General features: G+C 37.7%; 1 protein-coding gene across 5 annotated transcripts in view; it reads right to left on the bottom strand.

Annotated features, from left to right (window-relative positions):
• Nucleotides 1-307: 307 nt before the first annotated feature.
• The window catches only part of ATP6V1H (ATPase H+ transporting V1 subunit H), a 117389-nt gene continuing 94037 nt past the window's right edge, over nt 308-23659 (bottom strand). For all 5 annotated transcript variants that reach the window (XM_006923963.3, XM_015598582.2, XM_015598583.2 and 2 more), the window contains one exon: nt 308-766. In XM_006923963.3, the coding sequence (XP_006924025.1) occupies nt 706-766 (61 nt within the window). In that variant the 3' untranslated portion in view covers nt 308-705. The remainder of the gene's footprint in view (nt 767-23659) is intronic.

The following is a 23659-nucleotide window of genomic DNA, read 5'->3' on the forward strand; positions in this document are numbered from 1 at the left end:
GCCTGTAGTTAGAAGAGATGAGATGGATAGAAATAAAATATCTATTGGCAATATTTAAACCAAAAAGTATTAAAAGAAAACAGACCCGAGCCCTAAAAGCCAAGAATAAAACTACAGGAAATCAATGAAATAAAATAATCTAAAGCTAAAATTCTTCATTGAGCTCCATATACAAATCTTTTGGACTACTTCTTCATATTAAAAATTAATCAAAAATTTTAAAGCTCTCTGAGTATTAGCAGAGGACTGCTACAATGTGTATGTATGGATGGATAGATGAACAGATGAACAGACGGACAGATACAGATACATATAACTTCAAAACATTTATTTGCCATTCACTACTTTACAACAATTCTTCCAATCTCATGGGGACAGTGGGGATTTTTATTAAAGTCCAAGTAAGGAACAAGTAAAGAGAAAACTATATTTAGAGTAAGAATCCTTTAATAACTATATTCATTTCCAGAGAACAATAAATATAGAAATTTCAAGCAATAAATGTAACAGTAATATTTTCCTTGGATACAGAAAGCACCTACTTTTACATAACCTAATGAGCAAACACTTTTTATCAGAAAGCAGCAGTGGGAAAAGCTACGTAGCAGAAGAAAATTACAAGTAAAATGAAAAATTATTTAACTACTGAGATCCACACTCCAGGTGTTCTGTCACAGGTTGAATGGTAAGGTTGGAGAAAACAGTTCAGCTTCGGGCAGCAGCCGTCTGAGGTTGCTCAGATTGGAGCTGTTTCCCAAGATACTCCCTAAAAAACAGGCATAAAATAACAGGGTAAATTAGAATTTCAGTGACAAGGAATCTCTTTCAAAATTGAGACAATATATATTGTCATGTACTTTATTATCTAAAAATTCATAAACTAGCCCTAAAAAACAAATCTTTTCCAAATTTCAAAAGTACCTATACTATATAAATTCCAAACACACAAGTCATTACACACACAAACGAGTAACTTTGAGTAGAATTACAAGGCAATGTGACTATTTCTCGGGTAAAGTCTGCTCTCCTGTTTAGGTAAAAGCCCTGTTTACTGCTGCTGCCACTTCTGCAATCTAAGAAGTTTAAAAATCAACTTAAGTATGATTCCGAGGAAGTAGACTGATACATGAAAACCACACTTCCTGATGTTAGATATAAGTATCTATACTTAGGGATGAAAGAAACACAAGAGCACATAAAACAAACCATCAAAAATCACATTTAATTAGAGCTGCTTGTTATGGAGCACTTACTACATATGGCACAGTCTAAAACCTTCACAGAGATGAGGCATTTATAGACGGGGGCATCACGTTGTCCTTCAGAAAATAAATTAAACATGCACCCACTATTGTTACGTGTATACTTCGCTCTAAATTACATACAGGTATCACTTTAATTCCAGCACAGAAAACAATTTTTTTCCTATTTCCCGTGGAGGATTTGCCCAAACTCTTGTTTTTGAACTACTATTTCAGACAAGAAAAGAGAGTTTTAAAAACAATTTTAAAAAATTCCCTCTTATAAAAAGAAAAAAAGCACGAGTTTTTGGATAGAGACCTAGGTCTACGTTCCAGCTCCGCCACTTCATGGACGTTCTGGCTCCAGCGCTGTGGGACGAAGACACTTTGTAATGTTAATCGAGGGCTAACGCGGCACTGAGTGTGAAGCACCTGGCCCAGAGACAAGCAAGGTCCTACACAGGGTCCATGTCACCCCCTCCTCTCCTCATCAACTGGTCTTTCAACCTCTCCTGGTCTGAATACCTCCAGAAAATGACCTGTGGGGGCTACCAGTGTTTACTAATAAATGTGATTCTGCCTTTCTCCACAGATGTACAAAACAAGGGGAGGCAGGTGATCTAAGTGTCTTACTGCTCTGCTCTCCCTCCTCTGATATCACACCTTAGCCCAAAGTAATCGAAGCTGTGCAGCAAGACTGGAATAAGAAAGAGAGAGGGCATTCTGTGAACTAGTGTCGGTGAGGTGTCAGGAACCCACTAGATGGCATGCAAAGGTGAGCTATGATCTAAAATACTGTGAGACTGACTGAAACATCCTATGCCATGAAAATGGCTTACAATCTTTTTAAAATCTTTATAAGAAAGTTCTTGTCAGCGACTCATTAATTTTGGGAGTCATATTAAAGCCTATAACGTATTCTTATGTTACCTAGGCACTACTCAGACATAATTTAGACCAGAGGGAGTATCTGTGAGCACAAGTTTGTTTGGTTTTGTTTTGCTGGTGGGGTAGTAGTTTCCAGATCTTACATATATATTTTCCTACATATACCATATACCTAAAGAATTAATAAGCCTGAAATTAGATATGCTTCATTTCAGGAAAACCTCCAAATATTCTAGTTTTGAATGCCAGACTATTTAGTATAAAGGGCAGCAGAATATGGTCCTCCCCAACCCCCCGCGCCCCACAATGGCAGATTGACTGTTTTCAGCTACAGGCACATGAAAAACAGCAAATATAGAGAGGCTTTCTCTGAACCCCCTTAACTGTCTAAAGACAGATCCTTTACAAAGGACTCAATTGTCAGAAATGCCTCCCCAAGAGTTCATCGGCCAGAGAGCACTGTCTCTCATCACGAGAGAAGAGACTAGAAGTCCACACCACATCCAGACTTTGTCACAAACATTCATATCTCTCATCTATTCTTCTAAGAACCTACCCATCTTCCTATAAACCATTTATTCTCCTTTAGGAGGCCTACAACTGCCCACCCCAGTTCTCTATTAAGATAGAATTTAAGCCTAACTTCTAAATCTACCCCTTGGAGTTAATCATTCCCCTCACCCGGGTATCTCCCACATATATAGAGATATACATGTTAATAAATTTTTTTCTCGTTAATCTGTCTTTTATTACAGGAGTCTCGGCTAAGAACTCATGAGGGTAAAGGAAACTTATTTTTCCTCCCATACTAGAGTGATTTTAGAAAATATTTAAAAAGTATACTCAAAGACACCATGCCACTCTTCCATTACAATCAGTTGTGACTCTTTCAATAAAGGACCATGTCAAGGACCATATTCTAAACGTAAGTTTCCAAGACAACTAGTAAGAGAACATGGCTGGGCCTCCCAGAGCTCAGTGCTGTGAACTGTTAAATGACCAGAAAGGGTCCTTGTGGGCTTGATCCCTTTCAGAGACATGAATGGTGGTTCATTTCCCATACCAGATTTAACTAATATTTTGGGAACAGTAATGAACACTTGGAGGTGGAGAAGATAACTGATTTCTTCACAAAAGAGACATTGCTGAACTAGGGGCAAAGTAGAAGGATATTAAAACAGAGAGAACTGAGGCTCAACTGAGAAAGATATTGGACCTATATATATAAAAGAAAGAGGTCCTATACAAAGCTTAGGGGAAAATCTACTCCTTTGAATCTGGCCTGTAAAATGTTACAGTTTGCTCCTCTGGTGTCAAATGGCAATGTGTAGTTAATTAAAATATTCCCAAAATTCACCATAGGCGGCCTCTGCATTCTCTGTGACCCTAGCCAGAGGGAAGTCCTGACACCAAATGCCTGGGGCTGGGAACACGGAATGGTTGCTACATTCCACACTCTATTACAACCACCATAGAAATATGATTACAAGTATGTCCACACATTACCTTCCTTCATCTTGACAGCATCTCTGTGAGGTGGGTGTTACCATCACCACTGCCATTAGCAGGGAGAGAATGGAGCCTGGGAAAACTCTAGGAACTTGCTCAAGGGTAAAGTGAGCAAATGGCCTGGCCAGGGCTCTAAGCCTATTCTCTTGCTACTGTGAGGCTGCCTACCCTCCAATTAGAGCCCAGAAGGTAGAGAAAGCAGACACTGTTCTTATTTTTACAGATTAGAAAATAATAAACAGGTATGAATAACTTCTTCAGGTTAAAGTTACATAACTGTCAGACAAAAGGAAAATTATGGATTTTGTTTCTAGGGATTATAACGTATCTGTAACAAAGACCTCAAGAGAGCTAGTTTAAATGAATTAATCTGAGTATTTACGCAGTCTTTCTATACACAAAGATCGATACAATAAAAATTCAACTTATAATTCACTCATAAAGTACCTGATTTGTACCAGCGATTTACAGAAATTTGACATTAAATCTTTGCTTCTACGACCTAAGAAGCAAAATTTGAGAAGTATATTTTCTTCTCTTTAACGTCATCTATCACTTAAATCACTTGGGATTCCACTATTTCTGAAACTGAAAAAAAAGAGGCAGTCTGAAAATTGACTTCCCTTAAAAAAATCTAAGTACAAAACAGCTCACAAGAGAGACTATGTTGTAAACTGGGACACAGTTTACATGTAATTACGAAATACCTACTTCATCTTCTTGTAATGGCCATAAAAAATCGACACTTCGCCTTCTATCATAATGCTGAAGCACTGCCTTCCAGTTCCCATGAGGCGCCAGTGAGAAAGCTGAGATGTGAAGGTGGTCTGAGGATGACGTTAAACACTTAGGTTCTATTCTGCTAGAAGCCAGGGCACCAGGGAGCATTTACCTGGCCTATATTAACTCTTGGAACAACAGAAAGGCCTTCATCGCATTACAATTAAGTGCCAAACCTTTACTATATTTAGGGTTGTTTAAAGAGTCAAAAATTATTATTATTATTTCTTTAAAACTGTAGTTGAAGACACCATGTTATCATTCACGTAAACACAAAGTAACTTCAGCTATATAATTTAGAGCTGAAAACCACGTGGTAACTTCACCTACATAATGTAGGGCCAAGAAAAAAGTGAATTTTCTCCTAACAAACATACTAATCTATGAAAACTACAGTCTCCCTTATTTTCCTTTTTGCCTTGGCTGCCAGGAAGCTCAGTAGAAAATCTACTGCTATCATTTTTCTATTATTTTCTCTAGTCTTCTTTCAGTGTGTAAATTATCTAACTAAAATTATAATGAACCTAGAATTTTATATCCCATGTCTTCCTTAGAGTTTATCATAATAATTATTCAAAGTATAACTGAGTCATAATTATATTTCTCTTCACCTTTATTTAAATTGTTTTGAAAATCAAATGACTACAATATTCATCATAAATGAAATATTCCTCTCTCATGTATATAAACAATTCATCTTAGAAAATTGGACTTTATAGTTGTTTATGATACAGATTTCTATTTAGTAAAGAGAAAAAATAAAATTTTAAATTTAAATATTTTATACAGTCCTGTTTTCTTTAATGCTAAGTCACTATAGTTTAGTTAGAAATTGAGTTATGCCAACTTTTATAATTTTGAATATTATATATGAATAAAGCAAATTTTGTTTTTATGAACTGATTTTCATATGTAACAACTATATAAAAATCACAGTGCTCTCTCATCTGCATCTAATTTACAGAAACATATTTCAATTCCAAAAGTATATATAGTCAAACTGTTTCCACACTATTTTAAAATCTGTCTAGGAAGAGTAGTGATCAGCATCAAAACATGTACCATTTTTTAGTGCCTGCTCTTTACTAAGCACTGCACTACTAACTGCTTGATACACATTTTTTTATTTACTCTTCACAATAATATCCATAAAAGTTACAGATGAGCCCCATTTTATAGATAAGGAACTGGAGTTTAGCAATGATAAATGACATGTTAACATTAGGATAACTAGTTAGTGGTATCTCATTCTTGTTTTAATTTGCATTTCCCTGATGACATCCGATGTGGAGCATCTTTTCATATGATTATTTGCCATCAATATATTTCCTTTGGTGAAGTGTGTGTTAAGGTTTTTGGTCCATTTTTTATTGGGCTGTTTTCTTATTAAGTTTTTAAGAGTTCACTGTATATTTTGAATAAGAGTCCTTTATCAAATGTGACTTCTGCAAATATTTTCTCCCAGTCTGTAGCTTGTCTTCTAACTCTCTTAATGTTGTATGTAACAGAGCAGAAGTTTTTAATTTTAATGAAGTCCGACATCACAATTATTTCTTTCATGGATCAAATCTTTAGTATATCTAAAAAGATAACACCATACCCAGGGTCATCCAGGTTTTCTCCTATACTATCTTCTAGAAGTTTTTAGTCGTACATTTTACATTTTGAGTTAGTTTTTGTGAAGATGTCAGGTCTGATTCATATTTTTGCATGTGGATGTCCAGTTGTCCTACCACTATTTGTTGAGAAACTATCTTTGCTCCATTGAACTTCCTTTGAAATAAAATCATACTGCCTTTGCAATACAATTGCTGTTGTTGAAGATCAGTTGACTATGTTCATGGGGGTCCATTTCTGGGCTCTCTATTCTGTTCCGTCGGTCTATTTGTCTATTCTTTCACCAATATCATACTATCTTGATTACTGTAGCTTGTAGTCAGTTTTCAAGTCAGGTAGTGTCAGTCCTAACTTGTTCTTCTCCTTTAATGTTGTGTTAACTATGCTGTGTCCTTTGCCTTTCCATATAAACTTTAAGATCAATTTGTTGATATCCACAATCTGCCAAAATTCACACTAAAAGAAACAGACTATCTAAAGAGGCAGATTGTATCTTTCAAGGAATCAGTCCATTTCATCTAGGTTATCAAAATCTGTGGGCATGGCCCAAAAAATTTAATCAAGGTGATTTCTTATATGCAGATGCTTGATTTTAGAATTTGAAATAGTTGACACGCCTCTACATTTACCTTGGATTCTTATAAAAGCTTGTGATGGTTTTGTCTTGTATGTAAATGTTATTTATTTAGCATAGACATTAAAAATAACTTTCTGAAAAAAAATTTGTGGGCACAAAGTTCTTCATAGTATTCCTTTTCTATCCTTTCAATTTCTATAGGGTTTGTAGTAATGTCCCTCTTTCATTCATGTCTGATATTAGGAATTTCTATCTTTTCTTTTTAACTTCGCCTGGCTAGAGGCTTATCAGTATTTTTTTTTTTTTTTAAAGCTTTTGGTTTCATTGATTTTCTCTACTGATTTCCTTTTTTCAATTTCTTTGATTTCTTCTTATTCTCTCTTGTCTTCTGCTTACTTGGATTTAATTTGCTCTTCTTTTTCTCATTTCCTATTTTGGAAATTTAGATTATTAATTTTCAAGCTTTCTTCTTTACTAATATGTGCATTTGAAGTTATATATTTCCCTTGAAGCACTGCTTTAACCATATCCCACAAACTGAGAAGTCGTGCTCTCATTTTCATTTAGTTTAAAATATTTTTTAATTTCTCAAAATTTCTTCTTTGGCACATGTATTATTTAAACGTGTGTTATTTAATCCCCACATTTTCCAGTTATCTTTCTGTATTGATTTTTAGTTTAATACCATTGTGGTCTGAAAGCAGACATTGCATGATTTCTATTCTTTTAAATTAGTTAATGGGTTTATGGACCAGAATGTGTTCCATCTTGGTGCGTGTTCCATGTGAACTTGAGAGAAATGTGTATTCTGTTATTGTCAAATGAAATAGTCTATACGTGTCAATTATATCCAGTTGACTGATGGTGTTGTTGAGCTTAACTATGCCTTTAACTGATTTTCTGCCTGCTGAGTCTTTCCATTTCTGAGAGGAGTGTTGAAGTCTCCAACTATGATAGCAAAATTAATCTATTTCTCCCTACAGTTCTATCAGTTTTTGCCTCATATAGTTTGATGCTCTGCTTTTAGGTGCATATGTGTTAACAACTGCTATGTATTCTTGGAGAACTGACCCCTTTATCATTACGTAATAATGCCCTTCTTTATCCCTGATAAATTTTCCCTTACTTTGAATCTTGCTTTGTCTGAAAAATTAATATAGCTATTCCTGCTTTCTTTGGTTCATGTTAGCATATATTTTCTCCATCCATTTACTTTTAATCTATATGTATCTTTGTATGTAAAGTAGGCTTCTTATCGATAACATATAGGTTTTTTGACCCACTCTGACAATCTCTGTCTTTTAATTGGTACAGTTAGGCCACTGACATTAAAGTGATTATTGATATATACAGTTGAGTTAATTTCTATCATATTCATTACTGTTTTCTATTTCTTGCCCTTGTTCTTTGCTTCTATTTTCATCAGCCACTCTTTTTCTCCCGTTTTGTAGTTTCAATTGAGCATCAGCCCATTTTCTCTCCTTTCTTAACATATCAGTTATACTTCCTTTATTTTTTTTAGTGGCTGCCCTAGAGTTTGCAGTATACATTTATAATTAATCCATGTCCACTTTCAAATAATACTATACGTCATGGATAGTGTGAGTAGCTTATAATAACCAAATAACATAATATAACCCTAATTCCTTCCTCCTCTCCCTTACAACATTGCTGTCATTCACTTATTTCACTTATATATAAATATACATAAATGTATATACATATGCACACACAGAGACAGGCATACATAATTGAAAACACTGCTGCTGTTAGTATTTTGAACAAACTGCTACCTGTTACGTCAATTAATAAGAAAAACAAAATAAAATTTTTTATTTTGCCTTCGGTTATTCCTTTCTTTGTGTAGATACAAGTTTTTGACCTACAAAATTTGCCTTCTCTTCAAAAAAAGAAAAACTCTTTTCGTATTTCTTGCAAGCAAAAAATATCCCTCAATTTTTGTTTATCTGAGAACATTTTTATTTCTCCTTCACTTTTGAAGGATAATTTCACAGGGTACAGAATTCTAGGTTGGTGGTTTTATTTTCTCAACACTAAATATTTCTCCCCACTCTCTTCTTGTTTGCATGGTTTCTGAGAAGTTGGATATAATTCTTATCTTTGTTCCTCTATAGGTATTTTTTTTCTCTAGCTTCTTTCAGGATTTTTTTCTTTATCTTTGATTTTCTGTAATTTGAAAATTATATGGCTAGTATAGTTTACCCTGCCTCCCATCGCCATATTTATCCAACTTGGTGTTCTCCGAGTTTCCTGGATCTGTGATTTGGTGTCTGACATTAATTTGGGGGTAGTCTCAATCATTGTTGTTTCAAGAATTTCTTCTGTTCTTTTTTCTTATATTACCATTATGTATATGTTACACCTTTTGTAGTTGTCCCACAGTCCTTGAACACTTTTTGATTTTTCAGTCTTTGTTCTCTTTGCTTTTTGGTTTTGGAGATTTCTACTGATATAGCTTCTAGCTCAGAGATTCTTTCCTCAGCTATCTCCAGTCCTCTAAGCCCAACAAAGACGTTCTTCATTTCTGTTCCAATGTTTTTGATCTCTAGCATTTCTTTTTGGTTTTTTAAGATTTCCATCTCTCTGCTTTACACTGCCCATCTGTTCTTGTATGCTATCTACTTTATTAATTAAAGTTATTAGCATATTAATAATAGTCGTTTTAAATTCCTGGTCTGATAATTCTAATATCACTGACATAGCTGGTTCTGATGCTTACTGTGTTTTCTCAAATTGTATTTTTGCCTTTTACTATGCCTCGTAATATTTTCTTGATAGCTGGACATGATGAACTGGGTAAAAGGAACTGGAGAAATAGGTCTAGTAATGTGGTTGGTGATGTGGGGAGGGGAAGCATTCCATAGTCCTATGATTAGGACTCAGTCTTTGAGTGAGCCTGTGCCTCTGAACTATGAACTTCACAAGCATTTCTTAAGGTTTTTTTCCTCCCCCCTTGGATAGGACAGAATGGCTAGTGTCAGCTACAGCTGTTTTTTCCCTTTCCCAGGTCAAGTAGACTGTGATAATATCCCTGCAGGTAAGGCTCTGGTTAATTACCTTCCCCTGAGGACAAGCCTTATTAAGTAAAAACAACAGAGTACTCTGGTGTATTTCAAAATGGTTCCTTTTTCCTTCCCCCTGCTAGAAGCCCAAGGGGATTTTTCTCCAATATTTACTATGAAAACCTGGTCTAGCTTTTGGAGATAAATCTCGCTCTATGGTGGGGACCCCTTACAATTTGGTCCTCCTGGAGATTCTAATTCTCAGATTTGTCCACACTGAGCATCTTGCAATTTGTCAATTACACAGTCAGGTTTTCCTACTCAGGCACTGGTTTCCTCCTTAGTTTCCACTAAGAGTCTCTGCTCCATTAAGCCTCAATCCCCTATATGCACCTGTCTCTTCAATCTTGGGAGCAGTGGTTTGCCCTGTGTCCTCCCCGCTCTCTTTTATGGATCCAATAAAAATTGTTGATTTTTCAGTCTTTTCAGCTTTTTACTTGTTTCAATGCAGTGGCAGCTTCCAAGCTCCTTACATGCAGAACTGGAAACCAGAAGTCCCTCCTATTCCTTTTAAATTCTGGTTCTTGATCAGCAAGTAGTAACAACCCAAAACAATCTACAATGTAGAGTACACTCCCCAAATGACCTCATTACATAATCTACTTATACAAGTGCAGTGTGAGAGAAATATCTGTGTTGTTATAAGGACTTTTAAGAATACAGTTTATTCTATATTAGTTACAAAGATAGTATGTAAGTCCACATTTAAGGCTTATTATAGACTTTTTCTTGAATTATATTTAGAATGTAAGATTCTTAAGTGAATGAGAGAGGAGAGAGTGTCTAATTTATCTTTCTCCGGTATTTAGATCAGTGCCTGGCATATTCTAAGAGCTCGATAACCATCAAATGAAAAGTAGTTGAAGAATTCTACAGGGAAGTTAGAACCTGAAAAAGGATGCATTTTCCTCCTATGGAGAAATGTACTAAATCACCAGGAGAGACAAAGATGCCAGCATTTAAACATACCAAGTACTTCATAATCTAAACCAGTCCATTACTGAAGGGATGCTCAAACAAAATTTTAAATGATTTCAGAGCCTGCTTATAATAAAAGAAGGCTCAACTAAATCCACAGTGAAGAAAATATTTTAGAAGGCAAGTTCAATGTTTTAATGATATGTATTGGAAAGTGAATTAAATTGGCTTTATAATTAAGTGTAAAAGATCTATAAAGTTATTCTTCGGAGAATCACTGCCCCACAAGATATGCAAAAACTAAAATAAATCAAAACATGTGGGCCAGTTATTCCTCCAATATGAGTGGAATCTCAGAGCTAGCTAAAGAATAAGCAGATTATGCAAATTTGGAACACTACATACAAAGAGATAAAAGGTTTTGGGTTTGTTTATCTGATTTTGTTTGTAACTAAGATATCAATTATAAACCCTGGGAGTCACTAGCCTTCTCTCTCATATTTTCCCCCCATATCCAACTTGTCACCAAGCTTTGTAGATTCTATCCTCTTCAAGCCCTGATCCTGCTTTATTAAGTGGGCGTTCTCATAATTCATGGCCTGGATTGAATCTGCAGCCTTCTTACTGGCATTTTTCCTCCAGTCTTAACCCTCCAATCTGCTAGCTACCGAATTCTGAGTAGATACTATTCTGCCATGCTACCAAGAGGAACTTCAGAATGTTAAAGAACAGAGGCCCAAACAACTAACACATTCTACTCTCACCCAAAGAATAACTTCTGTATTTAAAAATTAAAGCATTAAAAATTAAGAAGTATGAAATTAAGAAATATTTCAAAGAGACTACAAATGATAAGTGTTTTTTTTAATATGTGATGATAAATAATAAAACATAATTTCAAATACAGGTACTTGCAAAAGAAGAAACAGGTCTTAAGTTTCCAGGTTATAAATCACTACTTGTAAAAACTTTTAAATGAGTATTTAATATAGGTTTAATATAGGTTTTTAAATATTTTAAAGTACTACATTTAAGTTACATAAATTATTTTCTTGACTTCATCATTAAATGGGCATAACAAAGTGATTAATTGAGAGAGATAAATCAGCCACATGACTTAAAAAGCCAAGATACTAAAAAAAAAGCAAATAGTACTCATTTAACCTGTAAAATTTAAAGGTTGTGGTAAAAGCTAGATTTACCTTATCACAATAATTATAACTCACATTCTGTCCACTCCAAAAACAAAAAAATTGGGGAAGATGTTTAAGTCTTAGGTGTAAGGCAAAGTTTTCCTTAGCAGTCATTTTCTGAACACCTGTGAAGTCAGTCACTTTCCCTTTCAGTGGCAACAGAATCACTACTCTAAACCTAAAGTCAAGTCAGGAAATGGAGGTAGAAAGACATCTCTTTCCATCAACAAAGAGCCAGGAGTAGTAGGCAGTGATTAAATGAAGCAAAAAGAAGGGAAAGACAGGCAATCAACCTACTGGGGCCGATCCATTAGTTCCTGTGCACAGGAAAGGAGTGTCTGATTGCTGGGCAAGAGCTACACACAGCCACTTTTCTGCACAAAAGCCAGGGTGTGAGAGGAACAAAAAGCAAAAGAGAGTTTTAAAAGTTAAATAAGTCAGCAAACTGCAGACATGGTGCCTGAAATCAGAAAGAAATGGCAAGGACTTGAGAAAAAAAAAGAAAAAATGATTGGGACAGTAAGCAATAGACACTGACAATGAAAACAGGCAGAGAAGAGACAGAAGATGGGCTAGCTGCATAGCAGAATTATCTGAATACCAACAGAAAGCCCTGACAAGTATCTTGTAAAGACGAACTCTCACTGTGTTCTTTTTTGATTTCTCCTTGGATATAATTCAGATTTAAAAAAAAAAAAAATGAGTGAAAGTTTGCTGGGAGACACAAATATTTATAGTCTCAAAATACTTTCTCATGGATTACTTATTACAAAAGGGAAAAAAGTTCATTAAAGTTCATTACAGTGGAGAAACCTAATAGATACCACTTTAAGCAGATGGTCAAAGTTACCACCAATAATAAAGCAAAATGACTCAAGAGGTTCCTGAGAGAAACACTAAGGACACGGCATCTATTCTGTGGTGTTCCTGTCAAAAATGCAGGACCTGAATTCAATCAGAAAGAAACATCAGATGTAAAATTGAGGGACATTCTACGAAGCAACCAGCCTGTAGCCTTTTAAAATACTGATGTCAAAATAGACAAAGACAAAGACCAAAGAGCTAATCTATTTAAATCAGACTAAAGAGACGTGATAACTAAACGCAATGTATGATCCTGGATTAGACAAAAAATATTTGCTATAGACAAGGAACTTTGAATATGAGCTATATATTATAGTATTGCATCACTGAACCACAGTTATGCAAGAAAACTTCTCTATTTCTATTAAGAGATATGTGCTAAAATATTTAGAGTTAATGATGGATCACAAGGTCTGCCACTTAGTCTCAAATAGCTCAGAAAGGGAGAGAGAGTTTGAGAGAGAAAGAAAACTCATGGCAGCGTAACTCACAGTGGCCAGGACATGGAAGCAATCAAAGTGTTCTACAATAGATGACTGGATAAAGAAAATGTGATACATATATACAATGGAATATTACTCAGCCATAAGAAGAGAGTTTATATCGCCATTCACAACCACGTGGATAAATCTGTAGATAATCATGCTAAGTGAAATAAATCAGACAGAAAAAGTTGAAAACCACATGGTATCTTTTATATGCGTAATATAAAACTAAAAGCAACAAACAAACATTACAGAGACTCGTGGGCATGAACGGTGAACTAGAGATAAAAAGGGGTCAAATATGTGGTGATGGAAAGAAATCTATGGGTAGTGAACACACAATGCAATAAATATATATATATGACCAACTCTTGAACGTACACTTGAAACTTATGGGATTTTGTTGATAAATGTCACCCCAATAAAAAAAAAACACAAATGCAGCAAAATGTCAACAACTAGGTGAAAGGTATACTAATTCATCGCACTGTTCTTGTACCTCTTCAGTAGCTGAAATTCTTTGCAATTAAAAAGTTTTAAAAAAGAAAAAAAAATCATCTTAAGAAAATTTTTTTCTTTTCACACTTCCCTTTTCTATTGCAAGCAGGAAGATGAAAGCTACATCCTAACAATAGGGGAGCAAGAGGGCTGAAGAATCCTGGTTCTTTTATGAGCTGAGCTGAGCTGAGCTGAGCTATTGTACCTGCTCTGGACTTGCCAACATATACAGTTTACATTAACATGAGAAAGAGAAATCCCTTAATTATTAAAAAAAAAAAAAATCCTAAAAGAAAAAAATTGGTATTCAGAGTACTGTGGTGTTAAATCTTCCTAAAATACAAAGACAGTACACATGACTTCAAAGGTGGCCTTTTAGTATTAGTTCAGCCACTCCCAGACTCCCAATTTGGCTCTGGTGACACAGCTATGCTTTCCACATACAGCAAGCTCACAGACTGCCACTGCCTAGAAGTCTTTCCTATACTCCAACATCATCTTCACCAACTAACTCTGTCTTGATCCTTCATATAGTCCGAGCATCCACCTCCTCTGGAAACTTTCCCTTTTGAAGGCCCAGGGTAGATAAACTAAGAGGCACAGCTTCCAGGCTCCTATGACATCTATTCATACTTCTGTCATAGCCCTCATGACACTACATGGAACCTGTGTGCTGTGCCTTTGTTTTCTACTTAGTATCTCTCTATTTAGCACATATTGAGGTATCTAGTAAGTATTTCTTATACTCATCTAATGAGTATGCTGCCTAAATTAGAGGGCTACTTACAGTGATAAAAGTAAACACTCCTCAACTGGGGAAGTAACTAGGTACAAATGCAACAGCACAGTGTTTAAACCAAACACTAAAATGTTTTTTCACAGGTGTTTCTGGGTTGTTTAAGCCAAGTAGGAAAAACTATCATATAAGAGACTTTTTATTTCCAGCATGTACAAATACCTAATCGTTATGGCAAATGAGGCAAGAAGCTTCTGCAGGTACGAGACGTACAAGGAAATGTTCTAGCTTTGATACTGAGAGAGGAGGAGGCATCTGAAAAAAATGCAAAGGAAAGGGCCTGCAAAAATGAGCAACTCAGCCAGTAAAAGCTCATTCCTGACTGCCCTCTCCCCACCTCCAGGACTCTCCAGCTAACATGTTTTCCCATAGCTACCTCCCCCACCTCAAGGACTCTCCAATTCACATCTGTTGATTCACAGCTTGCTATCCAAGTAATGTTCTTATCTCTGTAGCTGTGTAGGAATAACAAGACTGGGTAAAAACTGCTTATTATGTTACAATTAGAGCTCAGCCTTTGGATAGAAATCTGCTGAGCAGGTGCTGGCATTAATAAGTATTGCTTCCTACTTATAGCCTCAATGTCCTGTCTCTTTCTGTTCGAGAATCCTATAATGGTGCCGATAATTCGAAGGTTGTGGGTTCCGTAAAACAAACGACCTGTAAGACCAGTGGTCTGAAAATTCCTCCCAAACCTCCCCATCCTCATCCTAAGAAAGGAGCACATGTAAAATCTCAGACAAAGGAATCACATGCCCCTTGCATGGACACTGCAGAAGTATATAAACTGTAATAAATCTAACCAGACCGAGCTTGTGCATGGAGTTGTTAACCCCACATGCTCCGCCAGCCTAATAAATTCTCCTTCCTCTAAGAAAGTTGTTTGAGTGTCCAAATTCCTCAGTCGAGTGTCGCTTCCTGAAACAGATTTTCTGAAACAGATTTCTGGTGCACTGGCCTGAAAGTGAGGAGGAACCGTGCCTGTGTTTGGCAGACTTCAGGTACCCCGCTGGGGAGACCCCGAAAACTAGGGGTCTCCTAGTTTTTTTAGAAAACTAGGAAGAGGGGACTGATCACCTCCTGAGGTCACCCGAGTACTCTACGTTAGTTAGGGGAAACTGTGACCTCACAGGTACATAGGGCGGAAGGTGGAATGTGTTTGGTTAACACTGGGCAAAGGGAGGCCCAATCACCCTCTGGAGAGTAACCGAACATCCTCCACAGGTTAAGAGGAGTGACTGCTTACTCTCCACAGGACAGGTTAAGGAATGGTGGGAGGTTGTATGAAAGAGAGTGAGTGCTGAGTGACTGAGACGCTGCCTAGCCTGAATCGAGAGTTGAGCCTCAATCCACGGTTCAGTGGCAAACCTCATACGGCTTAAGGTGTTATCACTGGATTTCTGTAAGGAGTCTACTCCAGTGATCCAGGTCAGGGGTTCATACCGACCCACCAATTGCTAAGAGGCGCCTGAAAGATTCCTGCGAGGGGAGCAGCCAGAGAAAGGTGAAGCAAGTGAAGTCCCCTTCAAAGTTTCTCCAACCCTATCCCCCAACCCTCCGTGTGAAGTGATTGCTGTCTGTCATGGGAGGCAGGGGGTTCAGGGGGAGGTACACAGTGAAAGCCTACTCCCCTGACCACGATGGTCAAGAGCTTCAAGAAAAAGATTATTCAGGAAATTATGGAGTTAAACTCACTCTACAGAAACTCCGCACCCTTCATGAGATAAAATGGTCCTTTTGACATAGGGGCCCTCTGTCAAATTATTTTCTTGAAATTTTAAGGTCTATTTTCCCCCTCCATTAGGAAGCTTCCTAAGGCAAATATGGGGAGAGGTTCCTCTAAGCCAACTGTCTAAAATTGTAGATTGAAAATTTTTAAGAAAGGCTTCTCAGGGGATTACAGGGGTCAAGTTGACCCCAGGAAATCTACAAGATCAAATTACCTTTCACACATGTGGCCAAACCCCTCTATGAAGCCAAAAAGGGGGAAAAACCGGGAGACCCTACTCTGGGAATCTACACGACAAAAGGCCTTCGAAAGAAAAGAAAAGAAAAAAAAATCAAACAAGCACTCACTAATTCCCCCGGACTAAAACTCCCAGACCCATACTGCTGTCTCCCGTCCTCCTTCAGCCTTTCCAGGCAACACCAGCACCGCGCCACACAATCCTCTCAGGGTGAGTAACATGCTTTCAGATTCAGACACAGCTATGATTGTGTTCCCTGGTACCTTAGGGGTTAAGGTTCAATGCTTTTGCCCAGGTGGCCCAGGTTCAACTCACTCACGGTAAGGGAAGAATATTCTTCCTCCTTCCTCACCAGTAGCATGAGCACTTCCCAGCTTGTGCCCTGCAGGGAAAGCAGAAACCGCAGCCCCACAGCCCCAGCTGTCAGTGAAATACAGAGGCAGCAATTCCTCATGAGGACCCATAGTAGACCCTCCTCCTTCCAAACTGACGATGGGAGGGGAATCAAGAAATTTATCCTGTAAACGGTTCACTAAACTACAGTACTATCCTCCAATTAGATCTTATTTTGCAAGAAACAGGAAAATAGGAAGAAGTCTCCTACATACAAGCTTCTATGCTCCTTTACCAAGACCCAGACTTATTAAATGGCCCAATGATAAAAGCACCCTCCCAGAGTTCTCAAAATAATAAGGAGTTTTCTCCTCCCCCTTCACCCTTGGACTCTGAGGAGGTCTAAGTTCTCTAGGGACCCATCTATTTCATCACTCCCTGAGGAAACTAGATAAGCACCCTCAGGGAAGTTACAAATACTGATGATGGGGAAATATGAGTATGTGCATGACCTCTGATCTATATTTGTCTGTGTTATATGTAATATGGTGGTTCAGTTAAGAATTCTAATTATGATGGAAAGGAAAATGTATGTTTTTAGTTACAGAAGGTATTGTAATAGCCTGCTGAAATGTGAAAGGGTTAAAGAATAATTAAACCCTGAAACTGGACAAAGGATGTCTATAACTTAGGCCTAGTTTCTGGAACCCCTAACCACATTCTGTTAATCATGAAACTTGTAACAATGAGCTCATACGCTAACTGCCAATTTTAGCCTGTGTAACCCTGCTTGCTTGCGTGGCATGAAAAATAATCAATTGTATATAAGCTGAAAATTACTGTTTGGCCATCGCCCATGGGAACACTGGCTATTGCCCATGGGAACATAACATTCTAACAACAAGCTTTCTGCTTCTGTACTTCCCGCTTGCACACCTGACCAGTGGGTTGACGGGTAGTGAATAGGAGAAAGATGGACCTTTGTGTTTAAGACAGAATGAGGAATGGGATTTGGGGCTTAAAAACCTTGTATCTTGGCAATTCGGGGCTGCTCCTTTGCAAGGACAGCCGCCGGCTAATAAACTGTCTCCTGGTTAAGAGCACTCAAGTTGGGTCTGGTTATTCTGGACACAACAGTATAAAACATAGAGATTTATTCTGAAGGAAATTAAAGGAAAGGTGTTTGTCTTAAAAAGAAAGGTGTTATTTCTGAATGAGTGAGAAGAGGCAAACTGAAGGAATGAAGATAGTAGAAGGTTTGTGAAGAGAAATCCTGAGAGGAAATTTATGTGATTGAGTTAAATGAGATTGGAAATTTAAATGCCAAAAGTAAGCTAATACAAATTAAAGTTGTGTTTTAATGTTTCTTAGACTATTAGTCTGCTATTGATGTTATTAAAAAGTTTTCTGAGTAGAAAAGAGGGATTCCATGCTTCATCAAAGTAATTTCTGTGTTTTATGTTGCCTCAACCAGTTTTCTGAGGCTTTTAGAGAATATACTAACATTAGCCCAAAGTCTGAGGGCCAGACACTCCTAACTATACATTTAATAACTCAGTCTGTGCCAAATATTCAAAGGAAACTCCAAAAGTTGGGGCCTAAACCCTAACTCCATTGACTGCCTTGGTGCCAGAGGTCTTTAAGGTATCTAATAACGAGGACTGGACAGAGAAGGAAGCAAAGTACAGAAAGGGCGCAAATTTTAGCTGTCATAATACAGGGACCATCTCGAGGTGACCCATGGCAATAAAAATCTTGCAGGCCTGGAAGGCCTCGATCTTGGTTAGCCATAAGTGGCACTGTCGGTACTGAGGCATAATCAATGTGCAAACTGCAGGGCGAGTGTCCATCTAGCTCTGGGAAGCCGGGGAGGGGTGGACCTCATAAGCCCTCGCCCCACATAGCAAGCCTCTCATGAAGGAGCTGTTCCCTCCTCCAACAATGGAGGCCCAAGCACTTGCAAGCTACAGTCCTAAAGAAATCCACCACGATCACAACAGTGGAACCTCAATCAGGTCCCCCTCAACATGGCAAGAAGGAAAAACTGGATTTTTACTAGATACTAGAGCTACCTACTCTGTTCTGACCCATTCCATAGGCCTCTCTCCAATGTTAACTGCACAGTGACAGGAATAAATAGTCAGCCTAACACAATTTACTTTTCCTATTTTGAGACCAGGAGTAGCAATTAAGTTCTCTGCCACACATTAGAACCAGTGTCCAGTGCGGAAAACGCCTTGTCTGGAAAACTGGGACACAGCCAAAAAAGGGGGGCAGCCCCCTTGCCCACCACACAGACCACGTTTATAGGGAACCTAAGGCTAAACCATTCGTAGATAACGGCCTCTATGTCAGGGTTTCCTACTAGCAGAACAACTACCTCCTGCAATCTGTTGAAAGTCAGCCCTCAAGGCAAATAGAATGGGCCCTACCAAGTTTTGTAAAATTCCCAACCGCTGTCCAATTACAAGGAATCAACAGCTGGGTACATTTATCTCACATTAAACCAGTTTCTTATTAGTCTTCACAGGTTCCTCCAGAAAATAAACCGGAAAATGCAGCCTACTCCTGTGAACCAGATAAGTCCACATGTCCCAGGGAATCAGGGAACTTTTGTGTACCTTGAATTAAAAAACTACCATGAAAAAGCAACTTCATTGTCAATTACCTCCACTATTAATTTTTGACTTGTCTTTTCTATCTTTTTGCTAAGTTTATGTCTTCTAGGTTACAAGTCTTCCTTCCACTTCTACTTGCTAGAACAAGCTCACGTTGTCTGCCTCCGAGGCCCTTAGAATAGGCTTTCAGAGATTTTTATTCCCAGTAGGCAGGGACTACAGTCCTATCTCAGCTTTGAAGAAGTTACAGAAGACAGAACTTCCTTCCTCAACATCCCCTTAAGATTAAGGGAATAAAATCTCTGAAGGGAAATAATGTAGGGAGGAAGCAGGAAAAATTGAGGTGTTAGTCTGGCCGCATTTGGAGACTACAATGTGCTGATCAGCCCTGAGGGCAGGCCAGGAGGACACCTGCAGAACAAAGGAAGGTTGGCTGAGGAAATAGCTCACTCCCTGAATATCACTTCCTGCTATGTGTAGGGGGACTCTGATAAGAGATAAGTAGCCCTAGGAAGCTACAGAACTAGTTCCCACCAAGACAATGCCAAATATAACGGCCCACACACTACTGAAGATAGTTAATAAATTTTAAAACATACTATTATAGGACAATACTGCCTGGCTGGAGGTCAAGGAAATCTCATGGAATCAGTCAGAAACTTAATTTGCCTTGGCCAACGGTATTATAATGCCACCTTCAAACAAAGCATGTGGTAGGGAAACAGGACAGAGAGAAATCCATTAGCCAAATTCCCAGAGCTAACTAAAGCCTAGCAGGACCCAGGCAGGGTCCAAGACTAGATAAGCTCCATATCAGCTTTACTAGATTTGTAGAAACAAGGTCTACATCCACCTCCCCAGAAATTAAGAAGGGAACTGTATAATTGGCTTGATAAAGCCATCCTTCTTCCTCTTACCTCTGAAAACATGGGAAGTGCTTTGTTACCCAGTCCCACAACCCCTGCCACGGATAAAAAGAGAACTCCAAATAGAGGACAAGTGGCCCCCAGAGCAGATAATCTAATACTATAGGCCTGCCACTTAGGCAGAAGAAAGATCTTGGCGATAGCATACCTCCATTTACCTGTTAAGCCAGATTATCCAACTGCAGGCAGTCTTAAAAATCATTACCAACGAGACTAGGAGAGCCCTAACCCTCCTTGCACATCAACAAACTTAGAAGAGAAATGCCATCTACCAAAACAGGTTGGCACTAGGCTATCTATTAACAGTAGAAGGAGGCATGTATAGAAAATTCAATCTCACCAACTGTTGCCCACAGATAGATGGAACAGGGCCAAGCAGTTGAGGACCTTGTTAAAAAAGATGACAAAACTGGCACATGTGCCCATGCAAGTATGGCATGGATGGAACTCCCAATAGCCTTTTGGGGGAATGGTTTTCAGACTTTGGTAGGTTTAAAACCTTAATAGGAACAGTTTTACTACTACTAAGAATCTGCCTGATAGGGCCGTGTCCGCCGTCCTTGCTAATAAAAAGTTTGAAAGGCATGATGGAAGCCACAGTACAGCAGCGAGCTGCAGCCCACAAATACTTTACCCATCACTATCAGGAGATCCCTCAGGATGGTTTAGATGGAAAATGTGAGACTCCAGCATAAAAAATAGAATGTCTAGAGTCTCAAAGGGGGAAATGAGAGAGGAGAAGAGGCATCTGAAAAAAAAAATGCAAAGGAAAGGGCCTGCAGAAATGACCCACTCAGCCAGTTAAAGTCCTTTCCTGACTGCCCTCTCCCCACTCTCCAGTTCACCTCTGTTGATTCACAGCTTGCTATCCAACTAATGTTCTTATATCTCTGTAGCTGTGTAGGAATAAAAAGACTGTGTAAAAACTGTTTGTTATGTTACAATTAGAGCTCAGCTTCTGGATAGGAATCCGTTGAGCAGGTGCTGGCATTAAGTACTGTTTCCTACTTATAGCCTCAATGTCCCGTCTCTCTCTGTTCGAGAATCCTATAATGGTGCCGATAATTCCAAGGTTGTGGGTTCCGCAAAACAAATGACCTGTAAGACCAGTGGTCTGAAAATTCCTTCCCTTTGCAGCCCCCCACTCAAAGCTCCCCGTCCCCATCCTAACAAAGGAGGCACATGTAAAACCTCAGACAAAGGAATCACATGCATGGACCCTGCAGAAGTATATAAAGTGTAATAAATCTAAGCAGACTGAGCTCGTGCATGGAGTTGTTAACCCCACATGCTCCGCCGGCCTATTAAATTCTCCTTCCTCTAAGAAAGTTGTCTGAGTGTCCAAATTCCTCCAATGGGTGTCGCTTCCTGTAACAATACTGTGAAGGTGTAAGAAATATGATATTTTTGGAAAACTTCCGGCCCTCATATTAACACTTTGGTATCTTCTTACTGAATTCATTTTTTAAAATATAAGTAAAGACTGGCAATAAACTTCATTTAATTCAGATAAGGAGGTTTAAATTTAGGGTAGGTACTGACTGGACCACTGAATAATTCTTTTAAAATATAAATTTAATCAAAATTCAATTAAAGGATATTTACATCAAAAGGTTTTCTTAAGATGACAAGCTTATCACCGTTTTTAAATCAATTCAAGTTTTTGATGGTGGTAAAAACTTGCCAATTCACTTACGTTACCCATGAGAATTTTCCTCCATCAACATATAACATACGGGTGACACAAAAGGAAACTAACAAAATAGTTTTTAAAAGTCACTTAAATGAGTAAATATAAAGTTTGTTTAATCTTTATTTAATTTTTAGCATACTCCATTCTACTGAGGTTTACTTGATTATTTAAAGCGGGCGTGCACACACACACACACAGAGCATGAAATGAAATATCCATGTGACCACAAATGTACCTGCCCTGACTACTGAAAGGGAAAGGAAAGAAAGTATTTAAAAGCAAAGCGAGTCAATTCATTTTTCTCTGCCTCTCCTTACTAGTCTTCTCTTTTGTCTATGCTTAACCAATTTTTCAAAACCCAATTCAGGTATCTGTACATATAAGAAGCCCATCCTGATCAAATAATCACAACATGCATTTGATACACAGACACTTACACCTTAATCACATACACCTATGTATGAAATCTGAATTTGATTTTTTAATTTAATTATAAAGTACATAGACTCTATTATCCCTAAGTAGTTTTATTTACTTTACTCTCAAAGTGCTCATTTTTTAGACTGGCCCTTTGCAACAATCTAAAATTCATGCTATGCTGGCATTTCTAAATCAACTGTAATTAAGTGATATGTAGCCTCCAGAAAAATAAGAAGTTAGTAGAGCCTCAAAACATCTCTAACTAGCAAAGTACAAGCAATTTTAGATTGGGAGACTAGGAGTTGCTCTTGTGATAATGAGACAACAGCTATAAAGAACTCCTTTTTACTTAGAATTAGTTTGGATATATATTTTTGTAAATCGAGTTATATTTGTTTTTGAAAAATACATAAAACATATGACCTTAAAGAAAATGTCAAAGGTTCCTCCACTAAAAATGTCATAAGGATAATGTAGAAAATTCCAAGCACTCAAATAGAGAATGTAATTTTCTAAATTAATTCTGGAAAATATTAAATCTGGAAATGTCATATGTTTATTAGAAATCATATGAAACATTTTACTAATATGATTATTAATACTAAAAGGTTAAACTTACCTAAGGTTTTCTTTTTTCTTCAATTCGGTTCATAAGTAACTACTTTAACCACCGTATTTATGGCTAGGTACTTACAGAGTAACTAAAATATCCTAAGCAGATATAAACATTAGAGAGCAAAGCAGTACCACCCATACCCATGGCTTGGAGAGTTCTTCTCTGTTACATTATTTACCTATACAGGAAAGATCTAGAGAGGGTAACACTCTTAGAACTTATTGTTCTGCTTGAAATAAGGGTGAAAAAGAATCTAGAAACAAATAGAAAATTCTACATGAGATCCTCTACCTACAAAATTCAGTGTTTCTTTCCTGAAGTCCTGAGCTGTCCATATGCACATAGTGTTGCTTCTGAATTAGAGGCTGATTACATTTAAAATCATTCTGTAGGAGAAAAATGATGACATTTTATGATGTTAAATTATGAAGTATAAATTGTGGGTATCTATAAAAATTTTCTAGAGTAAGTTGTTATTGTTTATATATTCTGCCAAATTATGAACATAAAAATCCACTGCTGCTCAAAAGAACAAGGGACCCGGCAGGGATGCACAGCGGGTATAGGAAGATCAGAGAGCTGTGCGTGTCACTTTGGAGGGTTGTGAACAGGAATGACCTGCTCGAGGAGTCCTGAA

This window comes from Pteropus alecto, unplaced genomic scaffold, assembly GCF_000325575.1.
Source record: "Pteropus alecto unplaced genomic scaffold, ASM32557v1 scaffold87, whole genome shotgun sequence".
Taxonomy (NCBI): domain Eukaryota; kingdom Metazoa; phylum Chordata; class Mammalia; order Chiroptera; family Pteropodidae; genus Pteropus; species Pteropus alecto.